This window comes from Falco biarmicus, chromosome 19 (assembly GCF_023638135.1).
Source record: "Falco biarmicus isolate bFalBia1 chromosome 19, bFalBia1.pri, whole genome shotgun sequence".
Lineage (NCBI taxonomy): Eukaryota > Metazoa > Chordata > Aves > Falconiformes > Falconidae > Falco > Falco biarmicus.
In genome coordinates this window covers 2,517,532-2,540,389 of record NC_079306.1, presented here as the reverse complement: position 1 = coordinate 2,540,389, position 22,858 = coordinate 2,517,532, and the positions used below count along the sequence as shown (strand labels likewise).

The window sequence follows — 22,858 nt, the reverse complement described above, 5'->3', positions numbered from 1 at the left end:
CTGCGGGCCGGGCAGGGGGCTGCGGGCCGGGCAGGGGCTGCGGCCGGGCAGGGGCTGCGGGATGGGCACGGGGCTGCGGGATGGGCACGGGGCTGCGGCCGGGCAGGGGGCTGCGGGATGGGCACGGGGCTGCGGGCCGGGCAGGGGGCTGCGGGCCGGGCAGGGGCTGCGGGATGGGCACGGGGCTGCGGGATGGGCACGGGGCTGCGGCCGGGCAGGGGGCTGCGGGCCGGGCAGGGGGCTGCGGGATGGGCACGCTGCGGACCGGGCAGGGGGCTGCGGACTGAGTACGGGGCTGCGGGCAGCACGGCAGGGCTGCAGACCGGGCAGGGGGCTGCGGACCGAGTACGGGGCTGCGGGCAGCACGGCAGGGCTGCGGACCGGGCAGGGGGCTGCGGACCGAGTACGGGGCTGCCGGCAGCACGGCAGGGCTGCGGACCGGGCACGGTGTTGCGGGCTGAGCAGGGGACTGTGGGCTGGGCACGGGGCTGCGGGCTGTAGACCCAGGCAGCCCCCCCGGCGGGGCTCTGGCCGTCTGCTTGCTGCGGGCTGACGCCGAGCCGTCGCCATGGAAACTCCGGTTCCCGGTGTGGGCCCGGGAGGGTGCGCAGGGATGCTCGTAACCCCCCGGGAAACGGACCCGCAGGCCACAGGGTTGGGGGGAAACCCTGGAGCCCCCGAGCACTCCCCGCGGGTCTGAAGTGTGACCCTGCAGGCTGGGCGCCCCTGGCCACCCCGAGGAAGCCCCCCGCGGTCGGGAAGGGCCCAGAGCCCGCAGCCCCCGAGGACCCACCCTGGCAGCAAAGTCCCGGAAAGCCCCTGAGACACCGACAGGACATCTTCAGACCCTGCAGGAAACCCAGTCAGTCTGAGAACTGGCCCAGGAACCAGGAAAGATGCTCTTGAGCATGACTCGGAGGTTTTGGGAAAGCCCAGACAAACTGCAGGAGCCCTGGAGTAACTGGGAACACCCCAGCATGTCTGGAGCAGCCCAGCCATCCACTCAGAGGCCTGGAGAACAGCCCCAGCAATGTACTAAGCCTAGAAAGAGCCCTGGAGCATCCCCAGAGACACCACGATGCCCTACACCATCCAATGTATAGATGTATAGGTTTGAAATGCCCAGTGCTGAACTGAGGACACTGTAGAAGCAGGAAGACAAGCGCTCAGAAACAGTCAACAGCCCCAGAGACCCTACCAAGAACCCTCAGCACTCAGGGCAGCCCTAGAGGTACCAAGGGGGTGCCTCAATGCCCAAGGAAAAGCCTGGAGTAGCTCCCAGAGATGCCAAGATGGTCTGAGAGAAAAGCACCAGTTCCAAGCATAGCCCCAGAGCCAGTGAGCCATACCTTAAGATTATGCCATACCTTGAGACTATGCCTCCGCGTGCACCTGGGTCTCGCTGTGCTTCTGCCAGCGCTTTTGTTCAGTGCTGCCAGGTCTGCCATACAGTGACTGCACTGCCCTGGCCTCCACCAACCCCTGCCATGGGAGCAACGTGGCTGCCTATGCAGTATGTGCTATGGATGGGTTGCCAACCCAACGACGGGGTGCTTCTGCAGGGCCAGGCAGAAGTGGATCTTGGTACCAGATGAGGGAACGAGAGAGGGGGCAGGGGAGGGGGCTGTACAGCTCCTGGCACAAGGGTGCAGCTTGGAGCCCATCTGCAGGGATAAAAAACCGCACAGCTCACACTCCCCTGAGAAAGGGTTTAATGGGGAGGGGAGGCACTGCTGTTTCTTTCCAACAAAAGAAAAGCTGGGGCAACACCCACAGGGAAGACATACACATATGCACACTATGTACAGAGTGACACGAGCAGTGCCAGGCACCCCAAGCCCCCTGCCAGCATCCCTGTGGTGGAGAATTGCCTCCCCCTTCATCCTCCTTGAGCAAGATGGGGGAGGGGGGGAGCTTGCCAAGCAAGGAGTGATTGCAGTCCTGACAGAGACTGGGACTAGGGGGAGAGTGGCAACCAAGGGATGGGGCCTGCCCACGGGATTGGGGAGGGTGGAACTCTTTGGTTTCGCCATTTAAGACTGTGCAGCGCCGCCCTGTCCAGAGGGCCGAGGGCCACATGAGGCAGGGAGAGGTTCCAGGCACTGGAGTGGAAGGGCTCAGTAAAACCAGTTCCCCCCACAAGAGGTGACCTGAAGTGCCTGATCAGGGTTGTGGCTGTCTGGGACCTAGCAAGGTCTCTCCCCTGAAGGAACCTGACACAGACTGGAGAAGGGGAGACTCCAGGGTGTTTCTCCCCAACTTCCTCCCCTGCACCAGGCATAACTCTGCATGTGAAGGGATTTCACACCTCTGCCCAGATGTGGTTTGCCCCCCCCAGTTGCTGACATGCCCACCTTAGGCTGGTACCTCCTAGTTATGACAGGGAGTTGAGGAAATGGCTCTCCCCTGCCAGAGTGCTCAACATGGAGCTCATGTCACCCACAGCCATGTTGGCACCACCAGATGCAGGAAGCAGGAGGCCACCAGCAGGGCTTGCGGGCCCAGGCAGCAGCGCAGGTGTCTCTGGATCTTCCACAATGGCAGCAAAGTCAAGGTGCGTATTCTCCAAGTCCAAGGAGTCCAGGCTGTTGGCCACCTGCTCCCCTGAATCCAGGTAGCAATATGAGCTGCCTTTGAGTCCTTCCAAGCTCCCACCATAATGCCCGGGACCCCCACAGCTTGCCGCCATTTGGCCCAGCAGCTTATGCCCACCTTTGCCCACCTGCAAATGCATGCTCTGGCCTGGGTAACACAGCAGGGCATTACTGGGCCCCTCAGGTGTGGGACGGGCAGGGGGCAAGCGAAGCACGCGCCGGGAGCTGGCTTCCACTCCCTCGTAGGAATGACTTGGCTGAGCCAGGTTGCCCACATAGTTCAGACTGTTTTGGTGACCAGGTGGTTTAGGGCCACCAGGTGGGTGAGGCACCATCTCTGGGTTGAAGCATGGGGCGTTTAGGAGGTGCTGGGTCTCTGCCAGACCCTGCGGGTGATCTGGTTTGGTTTGGTAACCAGAGTATTTGGGGCTGAGATACAGTGGTGCCTGCACAGCTTGGCACTGCCCGGGTTCACTGCCCAGCCCCATGCCAGCCTCCCCTCCCTTGGAGGTTAGTTGGTCTCCCCACATCAAAGCCTGCTGGGCCTGCACATAGCTACGGACCATCACTTCTTTGGTCTGCATGGTGGGGGTCTGGGCTCTTCTAGTGCCCGGGCTCAACATGCCCATGTAACTAACAGGTGCCTGTTCCTCAGACTGGTAGCCACCAGACCCTACATTCATGGCTTGGCTGAATGATGCAGGACACTGCACGGGCCCAGCAAGCTTGGCATTCTGGCAGGGAGCAAGTGCTGGGGCAGGTACTGGGTAATGCTGCTCAGATTTGATCTGTAGTCGGTTAAGCCAGTGCCCCCCAGAAAACCCACCGTCCTGGCACGAGCTCACAAGTTTGGGTTGTTGCCCACAAGAACTGGGTAGTGGGTAGTCAGTACTTTGATGGTGACAGTGTGGCCCCGACATGGCAGCAGCAGAAGCACTGACACTTGGCTGCCCAGAACTCATCTCCAGATTGCTTTGGGGAGGTTCATCCCAAGGAGCTGGCATAGTCCCGTTGCCAGCATGCATACTTGTGAAGTGCTGGTTCATCTGGCACTGAGGGAGGGAGAACTCGGACTGAAGCAACCCCTCCTCCATGTCCCCATGCCCTCCTGTGTTCAGCTGCATACCCGCTGTGGTCTGGTGAGCACTGCTATAGAGGCCTTCACATTGCAGCTCCACACCGGTCCCCTGGCAAGGGAAGCTTTCCTCAGGGTAGTTCAAGTACTGTTCCATCTCTAGCAAGCCAGACTCCACGCCTGCACCAGGGCCTTCTATGCTCACACTCTCCAGGAAGACATTTTCACTGATGCTGGGTGGGCGCGAGGAGAAGACATGGTGCTGAAGGTTAGCATCAGAACCACCCAAGGGCTGCAGAGCAGTTCTGCCTGCTCCTGGCACATTCACGTTACCCATGCTCTTAAAACGATGCACCTTGGGCACAGCATGAGGGTTGGCTGCAGTCCGGGCAGGATCGCTGGCCCGCCGCACACCATTCCGGGGCACGAGGTGAGGGGGAATGCTGCCTGCATAGCCCGTGTAGTCATTGGAACTGTGCCTTCGCAGCAAACCATTTGCAAGGAAGCGGGGTTTGACTGGCCCAAGGTAGTCCCCAGGTAAGCTGCCGTGGCCACCCATGCCCACCCGCTCCACGCTGGGCAGTGGGGTTGGGGGTGGGCCACCTGTGGCTGCAGCGTATTTGGCCTTGAGACAGTAGCGCTGGGCTGGGGTAAGGCTGCCCACACCTGGCAGCCCTCCAGAGTGGCTGGCATCACTGGAGCGTCGCGACTCGTCCGGAGAGATGGGGTCATAGCCGTCTGCCAGGCTTGCCGCGCCAGGCACTGCCCCTGCCTCACCACCCAGGCATGGCCCAGCCAGGTACGGGGACACCAGGGATGAGCGCCGGCTCACAGTGTAGGCTGAGCTTATAGTACTGGTGGCACTGCTTCGGCGCTCGTTCAGTGGCATGCCCATCTCTGCTGCTGACAGCTCCGCAATGCGCCGGTGCGAGGCAGCTGGCGGTGGCAGGGGGATCCCAGGCACCTCCCCAGGCAGGCCTGAAGAAAGAAAAGGAGTTACACCGGGGCACTCAGGACACAGCATGGCACCAGTAGTCAGAGGAACAGGCAGCCACCTCCAGTACCAGGATGCAGCCTCTTCCATGGTTAGTGCCTGTTAGGACAGGAAGCAGATTCAAGCAGTGGCAACAAAGAGGGGGCAGAAGATCATTTAGAATCATTTAGGTTGGAAAAGACCTTTTAAGATCATCGAGTCCAAAGATGGGGCACAGCCCAGATGTGGGGGTCCACCACTAGTGAAAAGAAGGTGTGGAAACCTCTACAGCAAGAGACCAGATCTCTCTTGCCCATGGGACTGACCCCGCATCCAGGTGGGAGGGAACCACAGTCTCACCGGCTCCAGGGATGGCTGGCAAATTCAGGCCCTTGGTAGCCGATGGCTTCCTCATCTGCTTCAGTTTATCAATGCGAAGATTTTCTAGCTTGTGGAGGGCCATGAGACCCGAGGTGCCCATAGGCTCACCGGGCACCACATCCTCCAGTGTGGACAGATCCTCGTAGCTCCCACCTGCGTTACCCGCCATCTCCACTCCACTGTCATTGTTGGTGGTGCTGCCAAGTGGGGAGTGGTCACTGCTGCAGGACGACTGCCCACCTGGGCTGGGCTGCGGCTTCTAGGGGGTACCCAAAACATTAACCAAGGAAAAGGGGGTCAGATATCCACTATACACTTAATGCAACCTGTGAGCCCACACCCTGCCAAAGGTACCTGGAGATGACTCCCCTACCATGCAAACTGACTCCTCCAACAGGCCTGCCAGGCTGCCCTCTGCCATCACCCCTCCATTCCTTACCAAGGCCAAGTCGGGCACCAAGAGCTTGCCGTCATCCTTCCGGGCATCCATGGGGCCATTTGTGTCTTTCTCCTGCTTCATGTCTAGGGGGCCACTGGGGGTGGGCAGTGCACGGCCTGGCACCACATCCCCCCGGTGCTTCTTGGTGACATGGGCATCAGGGCCGTGCACCGTCTTCACGTGTTTGCGCAGGGAACTGGGGTCTGTGTAGCGCTTGGTGCAGCCTGGAATCTTGCACACATAGGGCTTCTGTCAGGGAGAAAAGGTAGGCATGGTGGAGGGAGGGTGTTAGCTCTGACTAGAGACCCCTCCCAACAAAGCACCAGCTGGGCGTGAAATAAATCCCCCTCCCCTCCCTCTCAAGTGGGCCTGAGAACTGAGGGAACTGAGGGTGGGAAGGGATCAAAGAGGCTGAGTCCTCTTGGAGGGGGCATGTTAGGTGCTACAGCAGGGCCCTGGTGGAGGTTCTAGGGAGCCAGAGGGGAACGCAAGGAGTGGGGCAGGGTGTAAAGGGACCCTGGTGGGAATGCAGGTGACTGAGGAAGGGAGCAGGGTGCCATACTTTATTAGAGCAGGCAAGGAGGGAGTCGGAGCACACAGAAAAAAACCCAGGGATGCAGGGAGTTTTCAGAGTATGGGCCTACTCAGAAGGCAAACAGGGAGCCCAAAGGGGCGCAAATTGCCCCAAATAGGTCTGTACCTCATTGGAGTGAGTGCGGTTTTGATGCTTGGCCCGGTCAGAAGCATTGGAGAAGGCCTTGTTGCAACCCTCGTGTTCACACACGTAGGGTTTTTCACCCGTGTGTGAGCGCAGATGCGTCTTGAGGTTCTCCAGGCGTGAGTAGGCTTTGTTACAGCCTTCGAACTGTGCAAGCAAGCAGGGTGAAACATGCCACACACCTTCAACAGACCCTGTACCACATCATCCCCACACTACACATCCACTGCACATCTGCCATGGACATGCATCACACCTCCCAACCAACGCACAACACAACTGCCCTCCTTCAGGTGCATGTCCTCACACCACTACACAGCCCTTCGCCCTTCTGGCCAGCATCTCGGCACCTCACTATGCACTGGCCACATGGCTGTGCTGTACCCAGCCTGCTACACACCTCTTTACCCCACGTGCATCTCTGCCATGCCACCGATCACATGGGCTCAAGCTTGCCACCCATGAACCCCACTCTATCACGCACTACTGTGCTCCCGATCACCCTGTCTGTCCCACCTCTTTTTCCCCACCACATGTCCCTCAATGCCACATTCAAGCCGGGCCAGCTCACACCCTGTCCTGAGCTCTGCCCGGTGCGAGGCACCACAGCTTAGCCGAGGCTTCTCAGAGGCTCATGCCAGCTCACCGTGCATTTGTGGGGTTTCTCGCCTGTGTGACGTCGCATGTGCACCACCAACATGTACTGAGCCTTGAAGGGCCTCTGCTCTCGGGAACATGCTGCCCAGTGGCACACAAACTCCTTCTTCTCCCCATGGATATGCTCATTGTTGATGTGCTGAGGAGAGAGGGGCATCACTGGTAGCATTGGGGAGGGTGCTAAGTGTCAGGGAGATACAGGTGTTTTAAAAGAATATCATGGGAAAAATGGACATAGAGGGATTAGGATGGTGGGTAGAGACACCAGAGGTCAGGGGAAAACAGAGCGGTCAGACAGAGTCTAGAGGAGGCAGGGGATACAGGAGATGGCTGGGGGCTACTTTGTGAAGACCAAGAGAAGACATAGGAGTCAAAGTGGTCTGAGGGGTGGTCAAGGGGACATAGAAGAGCTGGAGTGTCTGGAGGGAGAAAAAGAGATAAGGAGGAAGTCTGGATGCACCAGTGGTTCAGGAGAGCTGCCCCAGGGGTGAGGAAGGCCAGACTGGGTGTTCGCCTAGGGACATGGTATAGGAGGGTCACAAAGAACTTGCTCACAAGAAGTTGAGGTTGCACGTCCCTCCCTTCCTAGGGGCAACTTCCAACACTGTGCACCTGTATGGCGAGTTCTTAGGTCCAGGGGCAGGGAGCAGTCCCGTATAGAACAGTCTTCAAGTAAGAGTCGTGGGTTGACACAAGGGGATATCAGCCAGCAGCCTGAGGGCAGGTTCTGAGACTGGGTGCACCCAGGCAGGACCTAACTCACATGCACCAGCTGCTCCTGCGTATCAAACTCCTTAGCACAGCCGTCCCAGTAGCAATTCGTTTCATACACGGTCTCAGACTCAGGTTTCCCGTCCTCCTTCTCCAGATCTTCCCGAACATCGAGCATCCCCAGCAAGGGGTCCTGGAGGATCACAGCCAGATAAGCACTCCCAGGTACAACCCTTCGTGCTCCCTGTTAGTGGGAGCGGTGCCAGGGAGGAGCGCAGAGCCCCGGGGAAGCAGAGGGGTCTCAAGGCCTGGGGAATACCTGGGTGCCTGTGGAAGCTGGGCTGGAGATATCGCCCTCGGACCTCTTCTCTGGGTATTTGACAGTCAGAGGGCTGCTCAGGCTCCACTCCAACTTCAGCTGCTACCGAGCCAGGCACGGGGAAAGTGGAAAGCAGTCAGCACTGAGATGCCCGCTGGACCACCACTTTTATGGGATGCACCGCTTACATGGATGCAAGGCCCCCTTACCTGGCAGTGTTTGAGGGTCCCACAAGCTGGGGCATGGTGGCGGAGCCCTGGGCGGGTGGACAGGTGCTCATGGGAGCTACATGGTGGTGGTGGGGGGGGTGTGTGGCTGTACAGGTGGCCTTGGCCCTTCTGCTGACCTGATGGACTCTGGAATCCCAGTGATGGACTGCAGACAGCAAGAGGGATGAGCAGATGACACCATCAAAGGACAGAAATTCAGGTCTTCTAAGCCAGGGATCCCAGGTATCTGAACTCCCAGACACTCCTTCCCTAACCCACCATCCCACTCTGCTCCTGCCTTCCCTAGCCCTCACCCCAGGCACTCCCGAATTTAGGAATCGGCATTCAGGCTCCCAGACTGACAGGCTGCATGCCTGCCAGCGAGGCTGAAGTCTGGTGCCCACCTGATGGTGCTGATGGAGAGGTGGCCATAGGAGCCACTGGCAGAGGCACAGCGGGAGTTGATGAAGGCAACGAGGGAGTTGGGTGAGGTGCGGATTACCGTCTGCAGGTCAATGCTGGAGTCTGACAGGGGTGAGATGGACAGTGCCCGCTTTTTGCCCAGTTTGCCTGCACCACGGGGCGTTGAGAACCGTGAGCCTGGGATGGCAGCAGAGAGCAGAGGGCACTCCTCTCAGCATGGGTCTTAGGAGGCTGAAAAAACCCCCAGGGACACAAGCCTGATGCTTTGGAGCCTGGAGAAGTACCCTGAGTGTGCCTGTTAGCTTCTGCTATAGATAGGAATAGAATAGAATAGAGTCATTTCAGTTGGAAGGGACCTACAATGATCATCTAGTCCAACTGTCTGACCAGTTCAGGGCTGACCAGAAGTTAAAGCATGTTATTAAGGGCATTGTCCAACTGCCTATTAAATGCTGACAGGCTTGGAGCACCAACCACCCATCTAGAAAGACTGTTCCAATGTTTGACCACCTTCTCAGTAAAGAAATACTTTCTAATGTCCAGCCTGAACCTCCTCTGGCACAGCTCTGAACCATTCCCACACGCCCTATCACTGGATCCCAGGGAGACGTGATCAGCACCTCCCTCTCCACTTGCTCTCCTCAGGAAGCTGCAGAGAGCAATGAGGTAGCCCCTCAGCCCCCTTTTCTCCAAACTAAACAAACCCACAGCCCTTAGCTGCTCCTTATAGAACATACCTTCCAGCCCTTCACCAGCTTTGTTGCCCTCCTCTGGATGCATTCGAGTCCCTTCACATCCTTCTTAAAAGATGGGGCCCAGAACTGCACATAGTACTCAAGGTGAGGCTGCACCAGTGCTGAACACAGCAGGATGATCACCTCTTTGACCAGCTGGCTATGCTGCCTTTGATGTGCCCCAGTATGTGGTTTGCCCTCTTGGTGCCAAGGCTAATTGCTGGCTCCTGTTGAGCCTGCTGCCCACCTGCACCCCCTGGATCCCTTTCTGCAGGGCTGCTCTCCAGCCATTCCTCTCCCAATTCATACTTGTTGCTGGCTTTGGACCATGGCAAGGCTTAAAAATGTCCTCCCTCCCTACCACAGCCATCAGTGTTCCTAGGGGGTACCTGAACCCCTTGACACATGTGTACTCCCTGCTACAGCTGATATCATTCCAAGAAAAGCATCTGAACCCCTTGGTCACAGTCAACACAAATCCTCCCGTTCACAGAGGCATCACTGTTCCAGGAAAGACACCTGAAGCCCCACTAGTCTCGCTCTCATCATAGGTGTCACTGCCTGACCCCCTCAGCTCACACACCTGCACCCCTAACACAGCACCATCCCCAGGAGATGCCTAAAGCCCTTGTAGAACCCCTGCCTGCCCCATGCCCTCCCAAGACTGGGGACTTACCGTCACCACTGCCTGGGTGCTCAGTTCCTGGCACCAACCCATAACCACGGTGACCGCTCATGAGGTTTGACTGATGGCATAAGGGAAAGTCAAGTCCTGGCAGAGGGGAGAAGACAGGAAGATGTTTTAGGGTGGGTGGCACAAGCGGGAGAGGAAATCCCCAGAGCGTCCCCAAACCCAAGGACTGAATTCGAATTGGGTGCCCCTCACACCCACCGCGGGCACTGCTCAGCCCCCAGCACTGGCCAGGACGAGGAGGCTACGACAGACCTTGTGGCCCTGGGGCACCCGGGGCTGGTCCGTGGGGGGGGCGCAGGCAGCAGTGCTCAGCATAGCCGGTGGCCGGGGGGCTGACGGGGTTGAACATGTCGCGGCGGGGCCTGGCCAGGCTCAGGAACACATCTGGTCCTCGCCGAGGGGCTGGAGCCGGCCGGGGTCTGAGGAGGACAAGAGTGGGCTGGGACGGCCCCTGGACCCCCGCGCCCAGTGCTGTCCCGGGGCCGCCAGGGGGCGCCGCAGCAAAACGCAGCCGCGGGGCCGCCCGGGCCGCCCCCGTGGGCGCGGAGGTTACCCCGGGCCCCGCCCGGCGCTTCCCTCCACCCACGTCCCGCATCCCACGTTCCGCCTGGCGCTTCCCGCATCCCACGTCCACCCACGTCCCGCAAGCTCCCGCCCCACCTGGTGCTTCCCTCATCCCACGTCCACCCACGTCCCGCATCCCACGTTCCGCCTGGCGCTTCCCGCATCCCACATCCACCCACATCCCGCAACCCACGTCCTGCCTGGCGCTTCCCGCATCCCGCGTCCACCCACATCCCGCATCCCACGTCCACCCACATCCCGCATCCCACGTCCCGCAAGCTCCCACTGTGGCCGCGCACCCACCTGCCCAGGGTGCACAGCCCCCTGTGCTGCCGCCTCACTGCGGTGCCCAGCGCAGACCTCGGCCCTGAGCCACGGCAAAGGGATGTCCCGGGGGTGCTGCCAAGGCAAGAAGGGCAGGTGACAAAGGGGGAAACCCTGTCGTCATCCCCATTTTGGGGCACAGACACAAACAACGAGGGTCTTAGGCACAGGAACTGGGCTAGAGGACACCTGACTCAGCAGCAGCCACTGATGAACATCTCCACATACCCAAACACTCTGGGGACCCCTGCCCTTCCATGGTGGTGGCCCCTGGCATTTTTCCTTGCCCTCTCCCACACGCATACATCATGGTGCTCCCTTCCCATCAGTGGCCCCTCTTGCCCTAAGGGCTCCCACTTTCTCCCCAGAGCTGGGGGCCATTCCCTACCTGGGACACGGGCCCATGCGTACCTGGAAGGGAGAAGGGGCTGGTGCAAGAGGAGATGTCTGCAGAGCCAGGGGGCAGCCCCCCCTCCCCCTCATCCCTCTCCTCCCTTACTAACCTTACAGAGACATAAACCATGCAGAAAATTGCATGCCTCCAGTGGGCTAGGCGGGGGCAGGAGGTACAAGCTATGGCAGCTCTGTGTGTCACCACAGCCACCTAGCCAAACACTGAGGCCATCTGGCACCCCCTCCAAAGCAAGTACATCTGTCCCCATGCCCCCAGTGCCTGGCAGGCCCCCAGGCGCCTTATGGCACCAGCAGAGGGGAGTTAACACACCCTAAGCACACAGACCGCAGTACAGATAACAGCATTGCCCAGCTCAAGGCCACCTCTGATAGCCTGGCACAAGCGGTGACACTGCTGCAGGGCACCCTGTGGTCACCCATCACAAGCATCCCTTGATACTGACTTAGCAAGGTGCCCTTGTGCTTGGTGCTGTACTAAGAGGGTCCTGTCGCAGCAAGGCAAGAGTCCCAAGCACACTGCAGTGTCTGTTGCAGGGGGAATGAATACACACATGTGCGCCCAGACACCCACACAAATATCCACACTCAATCCACATACACAGATGAAAAAAATTATGAGCTCTAACTGCCAAAAGGGGGAAACTAAGGCATAGACAGTTAGAACCATTCTTGGTCAAAGGACCCAAGCTGGCACCCTGCTCTGCTCTCCTCATGGGTCCTTGCAGCATCTGCAGGTCCCACCCAGTCCTGCCTTGCCCATGGGTCCCCACCCTGCCTGCAGGCCAAAACCCTGCCCTGTCCCGCCCACACATCCCACCCCTGCCCACAGGGCTCAGCCCAGCCCTCTATCGCATCCCTGCCTGCAGGTTCCTGCCCTGTGCCTAGGTCTCATTTCCACCTGCCACTCTGCTTGGTCCTGCCCATGGTCAGATCTCCAACCGTGGCTGTGCTTTTGACCTCTACACCCAGGTCCTGGCCCACAGCTCCATCCCCACCCATGGTCACTGTCCTGCCCCAAGACCCCTGAGGGCTTACATATGAAGCACTGAGGCTCTGGAAGAAGAAATAACCACATGGTGAGGGACAGGGACATGCGGGTGGCGCTAGGCACACGGCATCCTGCCCCATCAGCCTCCCTCTCTGACAGACCAAGGGAATCGCCCCAAACAAGGGGTCTGGGGGAGTGGGAGCCCCTCACCCTGCTGGGAAAGTGCTGGGTTGAGTTTGGAGCACGGAGGGATGAGGGGGGCAGCAATTCTTCCGCATGAGTTGCCCCTTTGAAAGCTTGTCGTGGGGCTTTGTGAGAGTGTCAGCCAGGAAGAATGGAGCAGGGGGGGCAGCAGGGCAGGCAAAGGGGGAGGGAGGTACCCGGGAAGGTGGCAGCGCTGGGGACAGGCAAGGGAAAGAGAGATGAGTAGGAAACGGGGGGGTGGGGGGGTGGAGGGGGGGGGGTGGGGGGCTCTTACCTGCCCGCTGGACCAGCTGCAACATCTAACAAAGAGAGGGTTTGCAAATCCCTCACAAAAGTTTGTCTAGTTGTGGAGTCAACCACAGCACTCCCCTAGCCCTCTGCACACAGCTATTCATATGTGTGCCCGCACACACACAGATGCATGAACATACATTTGCACATATCTGGAGAGGCACAAGGGCAGCTGGGAGCTGCTGGAGTTCAGCAAAGCCAAAGCCCCCTGCCTCCCCCTCCCAAAAACCATCAACTGAGCTCCCCCAGGCTGCCCCAGAGCCACAGTCCTAGCCCACCAGCTCCTTGCTCTATGTAAGAGCGGCAGGTTGCTGGCGCGCAGGGCAGTTACCATACACGGCCACCCCAGCCCAACGGAGAGCGGGGCTGTGCCCATCTGGACAGATGCACCCAGATGCTGCAGCAGCAATGGGATGAGGGGCTCTGCCCTGAGGCCAGCTGGTTCCCACCAGCCTACAGCTCCCCGCCACAACCAGGACTTGCTGCCCTGAGCTCGAAGCAGATGAGGCACCATCTGTGGGGCATCTACCGCTTCCAGGAAAAGGGTTAATTCACCCATAGGCTTTGTGATGTCCCCCTTTACCTTGCCGACTGTTAGCCCTGTTCAACTTGCTATGCACAGCTGTGCCAGCCCCTGCCATGCCTGCTGCCTCCCATATCCCTGCACATACGTACATGTGCACACACATTCACAGAGCGCATGCACACACTCCTGCAGAGTGACAACCATACAAACTCCATGTGCATGCACGTACCTCTGTAACATGCTGCGCACACACACACTTATGCACACCAGAGAACACACGTGTCCAATGGAACATGTGGAAAGCTGCATGTACATGCATACAACACACATACACACATGCACACAACACATGCACATACACAGGTTTACATAAACGTGCATGGAGCATGCGTGGCCTCACAGAGCGCACACGCATGCATGGTGTACCATCACACACAGGGAACACACAAGTACATAGCACAAGGAACATTATCCCTGCCTCACAACTCCCCAGCCTCGCACACCACCTCCCTAGCTGGGGCGATATTCCTTCTGCGTCCCCTCCAGCACCCACCACGCAGGAATGGGGGCAGCTCAGTGGGGCTCTGGTTCCCACCACCCCCACTCCCCGGCCACCTAGGCACAGCAGGAGGGTCAGGGTCCTGCTCTGCCAAGGCAGCCTCTCCTTCCTGGGTCCAGGCAGAAGGGAGGACTTTGGCGAGCAGATGCAGCCTGGCGAAGGCTGACTCTCCCCCTGGGGCAGCCTGGGGGCAGGCGGGTGCCAGGCGGGCACGATGGCAGTGACAGGGCTCTTCCTGACACCCCCCCCCACCCCACCCCCCACGTCCCCCCTTGCTGAGCACCAGCACGGTGGCAGGGTGGCGATGCAAGGCAGAAAGTGCCCAGGGCCCACAGGTCCCAGCTGCAGGATGCTCCCCCCAGCCCGTGGGGTCCGCAGGGTCTCCCCAGGCCCTGATGGCCCCCGAGCAGGGAGGCTGGAGGGGGCCGGGGACGCTGGGAGCCAATGGGAACCGGCCCGCGGCTCCCCCACCGCCGCGCTGCCTCCCCCGCCTGCCGCACACCGCCTCGGCCCACCCAAGTCGCAGCCTATGGGCATAAATTTGAGAGCCAGGCGCAGCCGGGATTGAGGGGAATCTTCCCTCGCTCTCCTCCTGCCAAGAAACTCAAACTGAAACACATTCCTCCTCCTCTCTGCCAAGAAAACAAGGAGCGCAGCCAGCGGCAGGAGCAGTTGAAGCAGGGCTGGCTCCAGACGCCGAAACGCCGCGCAGGAGGGGGTCAGGACTGGCCATCCCCCTCCCCCCTCAGCTCCCTGCCTTTTATTTCCTGCAAACACATCTAAAATCTTGTCATCTGGCTCCAGTTTCCTAAGGACACTGGGGAACGGTGCGGCGGGGGAAGGGAAGGAGAGGGAGAAGGTGCAAAAGGCGAAGAGGGAACGGAGATGTAGGGAGCTTGTAGCGCGGGGCAGTCAGGATGCCTGCACGGATGGGTGATGGAGCAGAGACGGCGGGCGGGAAAGAGACACATGTAGGCACTGACGGGGGAACCGCACGCTGTTAGCAGACCTGGCTGCAAGAGGAGGAGGCGGTGGGCTGCACCCCACCGCACCCTGCGCCAGGGCAGACGCCCACCCCAGCTCCTGCCCTGCGCCAGGAACGCTGCCTGCTCCCAGCTCCCCACCAGCCCCCGGGCTGGCCAGCCCACACCAGTGGGTGCCGTGCGCTGCAGCAGGGTGGCCACCATCCAGCCCAGCACACTGGGGGGTGATGGGGGTCCCTGTCCGCACCTCGGCTTTGTCCCCATCATCTTTCCCTGCCCCAGGCTCAGCCCCGGCAGGGTTAACCGCCCCGGAGTCCCACTGTGGAGGAATGTGATGTCAGGGCAGGATTAGCCCGTGCAGCCGAGATCCCAGCCGATAGACCAGCAGCACTGAGCTGTGTGTGGCACAATCCATCAACCCGCCCAGCACAGCCCCCAGCGTGGGGGGCCTGGGGGAGGGCTCTGTGTGTGCATGCGTGGGGACATCTGTGTTTCCGTAAGCGTGTGTGCATGTGAAGGCACAAGTTCGCATGTTTGCATGTGTGGAGAGGGGTTTGTGTTTATGGGCAAGTATGTTTTTGGAGGGGTGCTTGTCTGTGTACTCACCAATGTGTTTGCATGCATGCTTGCATATGTGCTTCTGCATGTCTACATATGTGTGGAATGTGCCCATGTGCATGTCTACATGTGCATGTTGGGAGCTAAGGGGGAGCCACTACATGTTTGGAGGCCCCATCACCCCAAACCCTTACTCACTGGGGGAGCAGGGGAGGGCCAGAGCAGAGAGAAGAGGCAGACAGGGAGCAGGGTCCAGCAGTCCAGCAGGGGTTAAGGTGGGGAGACACCCCAGAAGGCCTCAACTTTGTATCTTTCCACCCCCTCAGGAAAGGTGGGCTCTAGCCCTGGGTAGGCAAACACTTTCGCCTGCCAGGGGCACAGAGCCCTGCCAGCAGCCCTGCAGCCCTCACCTCAGCCATCTTGTGACCCAAGGTCAGCCATAGACCCAATTGGTTTAACCCTACAGGGCCTTAGGAAAAACACTGATCTGGCTTAAGATCTGCCTTCCCACACCGGGGCAGCGGTTCAGGCGGCGCCACGGCCAGGGCAATCCTGCGACGCAACAGGAACCCAGCGGAGGGCCAGGCTGAGCCGCAGCAGCAAGCAGCAAGGCTGGAAGCGTGCTGCCAGGGAGCCAGTGCTCCCTCTTGCCCGTGGCAGTCCCGCACCAAAAGGACACATCCTGGCTGCCTCCCAGGGCAGACAGGGTCCTGCAGCATCAGCGCACTCCTCCCCGGCTATGATGTCTCTTGCATGCTGTACAGCCTCCCCAGGTGCCACGGCTAGCACCCGCCGGGGTCGAGGGGAAGGCCGCTGGCAGTGGGGCAAAGACATTCTCCCCCCGGGAAGAAGCCCCTTTTCCCTGCCCTGGGACCAAGTCGGGGCCAGGCCAGTCAACACTGGGGAGCTGCTTCCTCTAACCCCACACACTTTCTCATCCCTGCCTGCAGCAGAGCTGACGTGCAGCCCTCCCGCCTCGCTGCCTTGCTATGCATCTGACCCCACTGTTAGGCCAGGCCTTTAGGGCGAGCCCAAGCTCCTCTGCATGGGGCAGCTAATCTGCCCAGGACTGCGGCTGCCACAAAGCACATTGCTTCAGGTTCAGGGGGTCTGAAAGGGGATGATTCAGGGTCACGATCCCATACTGGCGTGGGCTGCCAAGCTCGTTCCAAGGTGGTCCCTTGCCTGGAAAAGATGAGGCAGAGAAGAACCAGCTTCGGGAGAAGTTTACACATGCGTGGAGGGGAAGGGGCAGAGACATCCCTGCCAGGGCAGATTCTGGACATCTTCTACTCGGTTCTCCCTCCCTCCCTTCTCCAGCCCCAGCTGCCACCTTCAGAAAACGTAACACATCCTCATTCCCCACTTCATGCCAAAATTCGTCTCTGCTCTTCGCACCACTTCCAGTAAGGACCAGAGGTCCCTCCCCAGCCCACCCAACCCTCCAGCAGCACAGCCTTATGCAAGCCACAGTACACCACCACCCATACACCACATCTCAGAAGGGGGCAAAACAATCCAGCCCCTCGCTCCCACATGCATCCACACCCACTCATGACCATGCACTGACATGCCTCTAGACACGTTAACACATGCTAACACACGTGTGCTCTGGGAGGAGAGGAAGGCAGGCCAGCCTGGGGTGCAGCCCTGGCTGCCCGGTCTCCAGTGCACCCTGGGGCAGAGACAGCCCATGGAGGAGGGCTGCAGGGTGGGACCTCACAGCTTCACGCTCCCTGTGCCTGTTCCCCCTCTAAAGCAGGGACCGCCAGCCCTCAACCACAAGCTGAGCCACTCAGGAAGCCATGGCAAGCCGGGCAGGCAGGAGTGGTCGTGCTTGATAGGTGGTCCCTGGGCAGGCAGGCAATTGTCACGGGCTTGCATGTTGTTTGCTTTGGCCCCCAGCACAGACTACCCCTGCAAATTGCTCACATAAAGCCACTTCCCTAGCCCCTACCTTCATTGGGCTGGAGTCTGGGTGGGAGCAAGGTTTTGGGGTGAAGGTAAGGGTGGGTGCACACATGGCAGCAGCTGCTATACAGAATTTTTATGCTTCCTCTTTCCCTCCCAGTGCTGGAGGGAAACACCAAAATTGAACATGTGGGACCCATAAAAGCCCGGCTCTGAGTCACAGCTGTGGGAGCCCCTGCCAGGCACTGCTCCTTCCCATGGCATCAAGGCATCACCCCCAACCCATCAGCGTGTATTACATGGAGGGACACCCCCAGAACAGGGGCTGCAATGCAGGAAATCCTGCCATCCTGAGGGACTGAAGGTAGGACATGGCAGGCAGTGGGCTGCAGTGTCGTCATCTGTGCTCCCACTGCAGTCAGGGTAGTTCAGACTGAGCCTGTTCCCACCCCAACAGCTCCATCCTGCAGGATTCCTCAGAAGATGGGAACAGGAGGATATGCAGGACCTGGCAGAGACGTCAGCAGTCATTAAAGGATTAGATATACGATAGCAATCCCTTTTAATCTGTCTCTCGACATGCTGAGCAAGGAGCATGGAGCAAGGTAAGCACAGCACACGGGGATTTAGGAAGCATAAATTGCTCCTCCTTTGGGACAGGAAACCCCTCTGTCTATTAAGAGGTGGCGGTGGGAGTGCCTGTGGGCTGTTCCCAAAAGTCTCCGGTGATCCCTTGCCTGCTGGGACACATTTGTCTCTCCTGAGGTATCTGCCACTGGTGGAGGTGGGTGGCACAGATGCCTGCTTTCCTGTTCCTTGACTAGAGAGAGACCTGCTCCATCCGTAGACACAGCAGCCCCACCACTTAGAGCCATGTTCTCTGCCACCAGAGATCTGCTCCCCCTAGATCAGGGGTGGGAGTCTGACAGTGGGGTTGCACCACATCTGGAACATCCCCCCCCTCCCCGCCCCAGCCTTAAACCCAGATGCAGCAGAGCTGAAACCTGACTCTGTTTTTGCTGCTTGTTCCCACTCGGAGGCAGCTATTTTATCAGCTGTTCACCTTGTTATTCTGCAGCTTCTGAAGGGTTTTGATGTGCCACAGGGATTGGGGTGGGTACACTTGCTGTGTTCCTGTGAAAATTTCGGTAGAAGAATCCCCCCGGTCTCGCCAAGTTAGCATCACTGCTAGTGATGCCAGTTTAGCATCACTGGGATTGCTAAACACCAGGAGAAGATATCAAGAGAAACTGAGGCACACAGAGAGACTCTAGTACCACAGATGTGAGACACTGACCAGGCAGATAATTGTGCACACATGCATACAGGTGTGTACACACACACGCAAACAGGCCCCTCTGTATACATGTCCACAGGTGTACACATACATACATGATCCTGGGGGACACTCTGGGTGTAGGATAGCTCTTCCTTCTGACCAACTGCCAAACACTCTACCAGCATGTCAGCACAGACGGACAAGAACAGGCCCAGTGGCCTGTAGAAGGAAGGAAAGACAACACCACAAATACCCTTTTGTCACACATGGGTACACGCATGTATAGGTGTTCATGTTTCTGTGCAGATGTGAATGTGTGTACAGGAGAGTGCATGTATGTGCAGGTGGAGCGGTGGGAAGAATGGTATTCCCCAAGGACTACGGGCTGGCCAGCCTTCCAGCACTGCAGCTGGAGTCCTGAGCTGCGGCACATCACTAACAGCATCCCCTAGTTGCACTGGAAGAAGGGCCATCATGTCTTCCAGCCCATCTGCCCAACCACCCTTCACACCTCCTGGACAGTGAGCCGCAAATCCCCCTCCAAGCCCGAGCTCAACACCCGCCTCTTCTCCGGCTGCCCTGACATGACAGCACATGTGACAAGGTGTCCGCACTGACTCACTCCCCTGGATGGAAACTTCCCTACTCCAGGGAGATTCTCGCAGCTCAGCCAGCTCCAGTGCCACCAGGGGAACACAGTACTGAGTTTCTTCCACCACCTCCCACTAGACCAGCCATGGGGACCTGGCAAACTTCAGTTCCCAGCCTGTTCCTCATTTTGTGCTTGTTTTTGTGATAGAAAAGACCCTGGAACATGGCAGAGATAAGGATGCCCCCACAAGTATCCAGTGATTTGGCTACAAGCAGATGCCCGGGCAAGTCCACTCACAAGCATTACTGGGAGCTCATGCATGCACACAGTGGCAGCTGGGCTGGCAGATGCATAAGGGTACACACTGAATGGTCTCAGGTCAGTCTCCTCTGAGGTGCTGTGATCCTTGGTAGTAGGGGAATTTGGGGATCCTACCAGGCACAAGTAGTTTTGGTGTGGATCTGCTCCAGGGTCTCAATTTCCAGCAGACCCCCTTGCCCTCCAAGACCCTTGAGAGTAACAGTAGCCTTCACTGCACTGGGAAAATGCTCAAGGGAGGACATGGATAAACCCAGCTTGCACTATGCAGAGACATGTGCATCAATAAACCAGCTTCAAACAACCACAACAGCATGGAGGAGGAGACAGTAGGTACCTTTGCCATCCCGTCTCCCACAGAGGCAGCTTCTGCCTCAGCAGGACACAGCAAACCTAGCCACACTGCGAAGCTTTCCTAGGTCTGAATTTCTGAAGGAGAAACTTCATCCAGCTGCTTCCTCTTCCCTTCCCCCCAGCCCACCACTGCACCAAAACCCAATGCCCATCCTCAGGATGCTGCACCCATCAGTTCAGGCTGGCCACACGTAGCCTGCACACCAGAGTGGGGAAAAACACAGGTACCCGGGTGTCCAACAGCATCTGCTGGGCCCCCACAGCCCCTCCAGGGCTGCACACAGGACCCTGGCTGTGCCTGGAGTATCTACTAGTTTCCCAGACCCTAAACACAGTGCTGCAAATGCTGCAGCCATCCAGCCCCACTCAGACCCAGCTGTCTGCCTCTCACCCTCACAGGAGAGGTGCAGTCACTGCAGTGCTGGGTGCCCCATTCTGGTTAGGGATCATCTGGACTTCACGTGTGCATGTGTGTGGATGGCCTGGCCCAGGGCACCATGACATGGAGAGGGTAATTCCCCAGAGAGACACCTCCTCTGCCTTTAGCCTTCCTGCACTCTCGGGTCACTGAGGGCTTGGTGCAGCTTGTGGGTGCTGGTCAGACCCCAAAAAGGGTGGCCTTATGCCCGCATAGGCTCAGTTAGCTCATGCTCGGTTGCAAGCTGGGCTGACCAAGTCTCACAATGCCATTGCTCAGGCGCTTCTCATGCTGGCGCTGCTCATCTGTGCCGAGCCTGACCGTGGCCAGCCTGCTCTGCCGGCCCTAGATTCCTCACGCCAGCCAGGGAATGATGCAGAGTCAACGCCTGAACCCAATGGTCCTGGAAGCTTCAGAAAGGCAGCCAAAGGGTCGGCATCCAGTGGGGCACAGGACACACTTAGAACCATCTGCCAGAAAGGTCAAGCCTGGTGTCAGCTGCAGGAGGACTCACGACTGAGCTGCCTCACCCACCCCACCTGCCCCCAGCCCCAGTTCTCTGAGCACTAAAGCCAGCAGCAGTCCTCGTGCCAAGTGTGCAGGAGGACTGATGGACACTCAGAACCAGCACAGGCAAGGACTCAAGGTGCTCCACGAGTGATGTGAAAAAGCAGCTCTGCCTTCCCCTCAAAACCAGAGAGGTCTGATAAACTCATCTAGGCTCCCTTTCCCACAAACAGCTGGACCAGGTGAGCTTTCAAAGACCCCTTCCAACCTGGGCCACTCTATGGCTCTATGACTCTAGGTTTCCCAGGGTGGGACACTTCCTTGGCAGCCTCTGCTACAGCCCACGTGGGCAGTGAAGAAGCAGCCCCAGGGCCTGCGGGATGACGGCTGGGAAGCCAAGGTGCACCAGGACCCGAGCATTTTGCCGTGGTTTCTGGGAGGCTCCTTGAGGTGCACAGAATCTCCCTGTGCCTCACTGCTGCCAGACGCTTGCCCTGGCAGGCTGTCAGGGGAGCAGGGGGACCCATTGTCCCAGCACCAAACCCTCCTCCCCTCGGAGCCTTGCCCAGAGCCCCAGAATCAGTGGGGAGGGAGGGATGCAGCCGGCCACTCTGGCTGCGGGGTGCACGGGCTGGGCCAGCCAGCTCCATGCCCTGCCAGGAGTATGCCACGACTGGTCCAGGACAAGGGAGCTCAGGATGGGATGGCCAGGAGCTTGCACCTGGGTGGGTGGCACTGCCCACCGCCCACGTGTGCCCGGGGACGCTCCTGCAGCTGCTGCGTCACTCGGGACAGGGCAGCAACTTCCACCCGGTCGCTGCTCCCGGTCCCACACCCGCCACCCGGGCAGCAGCGCGGCAGGGGCTGCCGGCCCTGGAGCGCGGAGCCCCCCTGCTCCGGCCCGGCCCTCCCATCCTCGGGCTGCGAGGGGCTTCACTGGGCCGAGCCCCCCCCCCACCCCGCCACCCGGCGCACGAAGCGCGGCGGGAGCGTGAGGGCGTGGGAGTGGGTGTGAGCGCGCGCGTACGTGCGGCGGAGCGCGGCGGGGCCGGGGCGCGCTGCCCGCCTCGCGCTGCCGGGCCCCCCCGAGCGCGCCCGCCCCAGGCGGCCCCCACCGCCCCGCGTGGGCCGGCCCCGCGCCCCGGAGGGCCCCGCGCCGGTAGCCCCGGTCGAGGTCCCGGCGGCGCCGACGGGACGCGGCAGCGGGACGGGGCCCGGCAGAGGGTCTGGCGCCATCCCAGCCCCCCCCCCCCTTCCCGGGGGAGCGGGGGGGCCCCGGGTGCCCCCAACCTCTGCCCGCGGCCCCGACTCGCCCGACGGCTCCTACCTCCGGGTGGCTCCGCGCGGCCCCGGGCGGGGCGGCGGGTCCCGCGGCTCCGCGCTCTCCCTCCCCCCGGCTGCAGCTGCGGCTCGGTCCGGGCGAGAAGCGGCACATCCAGCGGGACCCTGGCGGGCGGGGCGGGACGGCGCGGCGCCCCCCGCGCTTCCCCGGCCCGCCCCGGGCGCCCGGAGAAAGTTGCCCGAGCCCCGCGGGGGCGGCGCGTCCCGGCAGAACTGGAGGGGCGGCGGGTCCCGCTCCGCCAACTTGGGCGGCGGCGGCGGCGGCGCCGAGCGCGTTCGGGACGGAGACCCCGGCCGGGAGCGCCGCCGGCTCCAGCCACTCCGAAAACCCGGGATGGATCCTGCACGCGCGGGACACGCGCGCCCGCCGCGGCCCTCCCCGCGCGCGGGGCCGGCGCGCACCCCACGCGCGCGGTGCGTGGCGCACGCATAGGTCCCGCACGCGGGCCGCTGGCGCACACGCGCACCCCCGGCCGTGCACAGGGCTGCGCGGGTACCCGCGCGCCTTCGCGTCCACGCAGGCAGCGCTTACATGCCGCGTGCAGGCAGAGGTGGGGGCACACGTGCGTGAGCACAGACACGGGGCGCGGGCAGCGGCCACGCGCACGGAGACCCCTGCACACCCGGCGTGCATCGTGCGTGGAAGCAGGCGCACGGGCATCATCGGTGCACATGTAAACAGCCACGCGCATGCACACACACGCACGCGCCCCACATGCACCTGTGTGTGGAGCACGAGCACCAGATGACAAGGGACGTGCAGCCACCAGCCAAGGTGCCTCGCACCCAGCACAGGGACC

The 22,858-nt window shown here is 60.3% G+C and overlaps 1 protein-coding gene across 2 annotated transcripts; it reads right to left on the bottom strand.

The window, feature by feature from the left end:
• Positions 1–389: 389 nt before the first annotated feature.
• Positions 390–22,317, bottom strand: GLI1 (GLI family zinc finger 1). Of its 2 annotated transcripts, none has more exons than XM_056322544.1 (13): positions 22,045–22,317; positions 10,795–10,890; positions 10,180–10,346; positions 9,910–10,005; positions 8,481–8,676; positions 8,077–8,242; positions 7,868–7,969; positions 7,601–7,741; positions 6,827–6,976; positions 6,163–6,327; positions 5,463–5,711; positions 5,003–5,282; positions 390–4,647 (listed from the first exon to the last, which is right to left on the bottom strand). In XM_056322544.1, the coding sequence occupies exons 3-13, from the start codon at positions 10,274–10,276 to the stop codon at positions 2,375–2,377; spliced, it is 3,915 nt and encodes a 1,304-aa protein (XP_056178519.1). In that variant the 5' UTR covers positions 10,277–10,346; positions 10,795–10,890; positions 22,045–22,317; the 3' UTR covers positions 390–2,374. The 2 variants fall into 2 exon arrangements, with proteins under 2 accessions (XP_056178519.1, XP_056178520.1); XM_056322545.1 differs by having other exon boundaries at positions 7,868–7,966.
• Between the last annotated feature and the right edge of the window lie 541 nt (positions 22,318–22,858).